At 33.5% G+C, this 6981-nt stretch overlaps 1 protein-coding gene across 2 annotated transcripts in view; it reads left to right on the top strand.

The window, feature by feature from the left end:
- LOC106457261 (AT-rich interactive domain-containing protein 2-like) overlaps positions 1 to 6981 on the top strand; it is an 82250-nt gene that overhangs the window by 59088 nt on the left and 16181 nt on the right. Inside the window, exons 15-17 of one of the 2 annotated variants that reach the window (XM_022383106.1) lie at positions 1333 to 1469; positions 2815 to 3833; positions 5038 to 6608. In XM_022383106.1, coding sequence (XP_022238814.1) covers positions 1333 to 1469; positions 2815 to 3833; positions 5038 to 6608 — 2727 coding nt within the window. Of the gene's footprint in view, positions 1 to 1332; positions 1470 to 2808; positions 3834 to 5037; positions 6609 to 6981 lie in introns of both variants that reach the window. The other variant, XM_022383105.1, reaches the window with a different exon arrangement.

Below are 6981 nucleotides of genomic sequence, written 5' to 3'. Positions count from 1 at the left end.
TATAAAACGTTGTATGTAGCACATAAATTTATAGTTGCTATTTTGAATGCCAAAAGCTGACAATAAAGTGTAATCCTATTATCTTAATATTTGTGATAAGAATAACATTAAACTGAAAAATTTTCTCTCCGCCTTTTTTTTTTTGCCTCTCATAGATTTCATATCATAGGTTTGTAAAAATTGCAGTTCAGACTTTTGTCATTTCCCACAAGAACTTCCTTTTCTTTTAGTTTTTCAATTATTTGTCAACACCCTAATTTATTAATGAAGAAATGGAACTGTTATTACTGACTGAAGATTTCAGCTGTTTCTCAGGTGTGTAGGATGTTGTTTCTATGCAAAAGGAATTTTTAAGGTAACATTGAAAACAGCACTTAACATCTGTGAAAGAGTCCAGCTGAAGTCTAGTCAGTCATGCTGAAATGATATTCAGTCATGAAAAATTGTAAGACCTTTTTACTGATGTAAAAAATACCTCTTATACTCTGTCCAACCATCAGTCTCTGATTACTTGAACTTTGTATCAAGGCTCAGCACTAAATATAGGCAACTACCTAGGGTGCCAAACACTTGAGGGCTCCAATGTGAGCAGGAGTGCAGCTTTAGTTTCTGCCTAGGGTGCCAGTTAAACTGTTGCCAGCCTGTTTTTGTCTCATCTCCTTTCACCTTTACTAGGCTAGTTCGGAGTCGGCTTTTATAATTCTGTGTAATTTAATTATTATTGTAAGCATTAAAAGCTTAACAAAATGTCTGATTTAGGTATTTCATGTGTAATAAGTACAGTGTAACAACTAGTAGAACTACAAATAAGTGTGGTAAGACATAAAAAAAAGATTATCTGGGGAAACATCTTTCTTATAAGGTTAGCAAACTAATATTTTCAATTGATACTGATACAGAGGTATATGTATATCCATTGCTTTATTTAATCATACTGGTAACAATAATAATGAATGTTTGTATCTAGTATACAGACACCACAAAATCAAGTTTTTTTTTTCAGATTACAATCCATTTTTATCACCCCATTCTCTTACCCCATTTTCCTCTTTGAAAATTTCTTATCTGTGAGTCTAGGAATTTGACTCAATTGAGGAAGCTCAAGAGTGGGAAAGACCTTGCAGTATATAAGAGTTGTAAACGCTTTTTTTAATGATGTTTACTCTATGAGAAAGGTCTTACCTTGAGGTATTATTGTGATCATCTGTAAAAAATAAATATTACTTTTAAAACCTAAAAGAATAATGTTATTTGTTGTAGAATTTAAGGCTGGGTTGTTGCTTTTGACTATAATAATGTTTTTTTTATATCTTTTATTGTTGTTTCTTCAAGGAATACATTTCCGTACTCGGGTTTACGAAAAGTTGACTCTAAAAATGGAATCATCACTTTTCATCATGATGGGTTAAAAAGAAAGCCAAATGCTGGATTTTCAGTTCCTTTAGTAACTAATCCAGGAACACATCAAGGTAAGTTAATCTATTCAGATAATAAAGGGTAAATAATTTATTTTCAAAGTGTTAAAAGTATAATTTGAAATCAGTATCAATATTTAATGCCAAGCTACGCATAGTTACAATTTAAAATAAAATGGAAAAATGCAACAACATTAATAAAATAAAATTCTGAGTTGTACTAGGTTCTTTACAAAGACATGATTTAATTATGTTTCAAAACACTACATTTATTTTTCCAAAATTGCTCTTTTAAAATGAATAATAGAGAAAACACTTCTGAGACATTTACAGTGTATTAAAAGAATAAACTTTTTGAAAGTTAGTGTAGTACAATTATGTTACATATTTAAAACTCATTGTAGTACATCCATGTTGTTTGTAATTAAGCACAAAGCTACACAATGGGCTATCTGTGCTCTGCCCACTACGGGTATCAAAACCCGGTTTCTAGCATTGTAAGTCTAGAGACATACTGCTGTGCCACTGGGGGCCAAAACTTGTTGTACATTAAGGTTGTTTTTGAAATTCAGTGTAATACAATCAAGTTATATTTTTCAAACTCAGCGTAGTACTATTATTTCAAAACTTGGTGTAGTACAGCCAAGCAAAGACCAGTTTTGACCGTGTACTAGCAACATGGCTTTATTAATATAGGTGCTATCATGCAATGTTGCACTTAAGTATGAAGTGGGTACCTTTTAGACAGTCTCTTATATACAAGCATGCACTTGTTAAAAGTTTGTGCAGCAACCAAAATCAGTATTCCTGATAAATATGTTAATGTTTCATCAATTAGAAATACAAAACTTCCTGTCAGTTTCTTTTCTGGATGAGTGAATTGCACCAAGTTCATATTGTTCAAATGAAGAAAAAAAGATAAAGTCAATAAAATTAGGTTAAAACTGGTGTAGGGAATGGATATTCTGGTGTGTTTTAGAATTCTTAAAACTTATGTTATATATAAATATTCAAAAAAATTTACACTGAACAATATATTCTGGATCTTTATTGTTTAGCTTTTTTTAATAGCTTGCCATGTGAATGTTATTTGTCTGGAGAGTTTGTTACATAAGTGTTGTTTGTCTTGAGATTTTCTCATATAGGCATTGTTTAACTTGAGTTTTTATCATGTAAGTATTATTTGTATGGAGTTTTTGCCATATAAGTAATGTTTGTTTTGAGATATGTGTGCTCACTGATCGTGCTTCAGAATGTTTTTTTTTTCTTTAGATCATTCTTTTAGATTGTGTTTAAAATGTGTCTAATATCTATAAATACTTTATGTGAAGGTATTTCATATATTTCCTAACAACTAAGATAACAGATATGATAGCTGCTTTTTTGTTGTTAGGAACAGCAGTCACTAGTGGTTCAGGACCATCTCTTTCTCGTACACCATCTCCATGTCCTTCTCCAGTCATTAATACCAATAGTAGTCCAATTTTGAAGGAAAAGCTTACTTCTACTTGCTCCTCAACCAACTCCAATCAATCTCGTCTACAACCCTCACAGATTTCACCTGGTTTAACTTTTGTCTCAGGTTCAAGCTCTCTAATAAAAACTTTACTAGCCAGTAAAGTTAACAAGAATCTTCAGAGAAACCAGCTATTTACTCAGAATCCTAAACTTGCACCAGTTTCCAAGACTACTTTATCTGAGTTGCTCTCTTCAGCTACACATAGTATATTGTCAGAGGAAGCCACATTAGCTAATCCCACTTTACAGGTTACCTTACATCAGTCAATTCCTTCAGCTAATTCAGTTACCCATGCAACTTTATCAAAAGTGGTCACATCAGTTAGTTCACCTAAACAGCTTACTTCGTGTTATTCGGTTGTTCCACTTAATACAAGTATACCTGTACAGATTACATCGTGTCAGTCAGTTACTCTACCTAATTCAAATGTACAGGTAACATCAACAACGATGATAATGCCTGACATGACAGCTTCACAGGCTTCTTCAGTTTCATCTGTCATACCACTTACGCAAGTAAATACGTCAAACTCAGTTTCTCCGGCAGAAAGTTTTAGACAGATGGCCTTTCCTGAATCAGTTATACTGGCTACTTCGACATCACATGAAAACATGTCAAACTCACTCATTTCAACTAGTACAGCATCACTGTCAAATTATGTTAATTCCCCTAATGCTTCTTTGATTTATGTAAATAATACCAACAGTTTAAGTCATTCCAATGACATGCATACCAGTCAAGAAAGCAAAGAAACTAGCAATCAGCTAAAACAACAGTCAAATTCACAGCTGTCTAGTCATATTTCCAATGCTGTTTCTACAAATCACCCAACCAGTAAATCAGAAACATCCATTGCTTCATCACATGTTAATGGTGTCCAACGGGATATCCTCTCAGAGGTAGGTATTGGATAAACGTGAATAGTGATAACTTCAACAAATGTTTTTTCCTTTTTTATTAATCTTTGTAGTAAAGCCTAAAACTTACTAATCAACATATTGAACGATAGATTGCTAAAACCAATCAAAAAAGGGATAGATTTTTCTGTAATAAAAATACACCATTTACTGCATCAGATTAAAATATAACACTTTAATTAATATTGGAATAGTTATATTTTTTATATTAATGTGCTTGGCCTTGAACATGTAAGAATATAGCAGTGAAATTAATGAAGAACAAAACTGTTGATAGGAATATGACGTGATCGTAATTTTTAACTAATTTTTTTAATTCAGAAGTAAAATTGTTCTAAACTTCTGTTATTAGTGCTCTTTTGTACGAAAGTAACACCAGCTTGACATTATTTTATGTGTTACGTAACTGTTATTAATCATGAAAAATAGAATAAAACATGCACATTCTTTGTGCTTAACAATCTTATTTTTAAGAAACAGTAAAGAAATTTTGAATCTTCATGTAGGTATTGAGTTTGGATTAGAAATATAATTGCTTCTAAACTCAGCAAAGGGATCAAAGGTACTTATAATTATAAAGCTAATTAAGAATCTCATGAAGTGCTGAGTTGTGAAAATGTTGAACCCTTCACTTTGATCCCAAAAGATGTATGAATTTTTCACACTTTATTAAAGAAAGTGTAATCGTAAAAAAATATTCATTAAGCTGTGAAAGACTTTACTATAGCCATTCTTTTAGAAGCAGTTTTACAGTTTTTTTGTAAATTCCAACATTCAAATATTTTATTTTGTTAATTAATTGGTTTCTCTTTTAAATTATATCCTTACTTTAAAGGGCTAAGTATTGGGCAGTAGTTAGCATTAGTTTGCACTCCATTACTGCTAAAAAAGAAATTTTGTTCTCACTTTGGGACCATGGTTGCATTATAAAAGTGGCAGTCAAATCCTCTTATTCAGTTAGAGTAGTCCAAGAATTGATGATGGAGGGTCTTGACTATCTGCCTTCCTTCTAGTCTGTCAGCTCAAAATTAGGAATGTTCAATGCAGATATTCTTTGAGTAACTTTGGAAGAAATTCTACAAACAACAACCTAAGCTTAAAAACAGTTGTTTTTAAAGTTTTTATTATTTTTGTTGTTTATTGAGTTTTGATGTTAATGATACTTTTTAAACATTATCTTTTACAGATTTGTTCAAAAGTATTTGCTGATGATTCATTAGAAGAATTCTCAGACTTAGAGAGCTCGGTTGAAAACAGTCATAATCATACAGTGGTAGTTGATGGCCAGGATCCATCAGGAGCAACAGGACAAGAAACAGCTTTCAATCACCTATCCAACTGTGTAGTGTCTAGTGGACCTGGAGATCATGGTACTCCACAGTTAAATAGTTTGCCATTCAATGTGCAGATTACCAAAAGTGTTGATTCTTTACCTTCAATGACTAAAACCTTAGCCAAATCTGCAATTGTTGTTTCAAATGGAAATGACCAATATGGTGTCACAAAATTGGTTCTTTCCTCTCCAGTAACTGCAGTGGCCACAAATTCTGCATATGCTGTTACAACTAGTAGAGCAGTAGTCTCAACACCACAAGTTTCTGAGACTGTTGTAAATGTCACAAAGGAGACAGAGATCCCAGGTGAGTTTCACAGGAGGCAGCTAGTTAAAGACAATGTTTTTAAGAGCTCTCCTCTTCTTAATGGTCTCTTAGATAAAGGAAAATCACCTTTACTTGGGGAACAGTTAATCAGCCTAAATGCCGAAGCTCAAAATGGAAGTGGAGAAAATAGTTGTGTAAGTTCACCAAAGATTGGTAATAATAGTAGTGTTGTGTTAGGAAGAATAGTTTTAGATCCAAAAGACATTATCAGTGGGGTACCAAATCTGGTGGGCATATCGAACACTGGGTCTGGTACTATTATGGCTACTAACCAGGTGATTGGATCAGTGGAAAGATTACAGATGGGGGAAATATCTAACACAAATAGTTTATTTAGGGAATCTGAAACATCAGTTTCAGGTACAGACTTATCTTCATTATCAGACATTGCTCAGACTGTTGAATGTGCATCCAAAGTCATATTGAGGACTAACATAGAAAATCAGTGTATACAGCAGCCTTTATCTAACACAGCAGTACTTCAGCCAGCCAATCTTGCTGTGTCTCAAGTGATTCCCTCATCTGGATGCCAGACCACAACATTTATTGTCAGTATTCTCAATCCGAGCCAAGCACTGCCCACTCAACACCTTTTGTTACGTGCTACAGGAAACTCAGTAGCTAGACTGGAGGAGCCTATGGAACTTGTGAGACTCCCAACAGTTTCCAAAACACAAAGCTGCCAGCAAAATGTTCCCAGTAGTCAGATCTCTGTCAAACGACCGTCCACTGACTGTACCCCATCTACAGTGTACCCAGCAGACTCTAAACGACCTCGTCATGATACTAAAGTATCATCTAAAGTTGCCATATCATATAGTCCAAAAGTTCAGAGTAGCCAAGAAGTGGGTCCTTCCTCAATCAAATCCTCTCAAACAGCAAAGCAAAACAGTCACTCTTCCAGGACAGCCTCTTCAGGGAGCAAGTCACGAAGCTCCTCACATTATAGTCGTAACAACAAAGAATTAGATCCAGTTTCAAGAGAAAAAAAAGGACAGGATAAACAGTCTTCTTGCATAACAGCAAGCAAAACATCAGTGAACAAAGCAACCAACAAAAAACTAGAATATATGTGTGAATGGAAAGGATGTGGCAGGTAAAAAAGTTATTTTATATAAATTTTATTATTATTTGTAAATGTAAGTATTTTTTCTCAGAAATAGGGTTACATAAAGTCCTTCATTATTCAATGAAAACAGTGATGATAAGTTTCGAAAATGGTTGAGTTACTTTCTCTATTTGATGTGTTGAAACAGTTTTTCTAATTGATGATTTACAGCATAGAAAAAAGAAATTCTGTTGGGTTTAGAAATAAATACTTTTTAGTGAGTTTCATAAATTTCTATAGTTATAAAATACTCCTACATTTTGTTTTTGAGGGGCAGTATATACCAAGCTAGCATCTCCTCAAGAATTCGATGACGAGGAACCCACTTTGAGACTAATAATGGCTGGAGACAGCTTAAATG

The sequence above is a fragment of the Limulus polyphemus genome, unplaced genomic scaffold (genome assembly GCF_000517525.1).
Source record: "Limulus polyphemus unplaced genomic scaffold, Limulus_polyphemus-2.1.2 Scaffold309, whole genome shotgun sequence".
In the NCBI taxonomy this organism is placed as follows: domain Eukaryota; kingdom Metazoa; phylum Arthropoda; class Merostomata; order Xiphosura; family Limulidae; genus Limulus; species Limulus polyphemus.
This window is presented reverse-complemented; position numbering and strand designations above follow the sequence as displayed.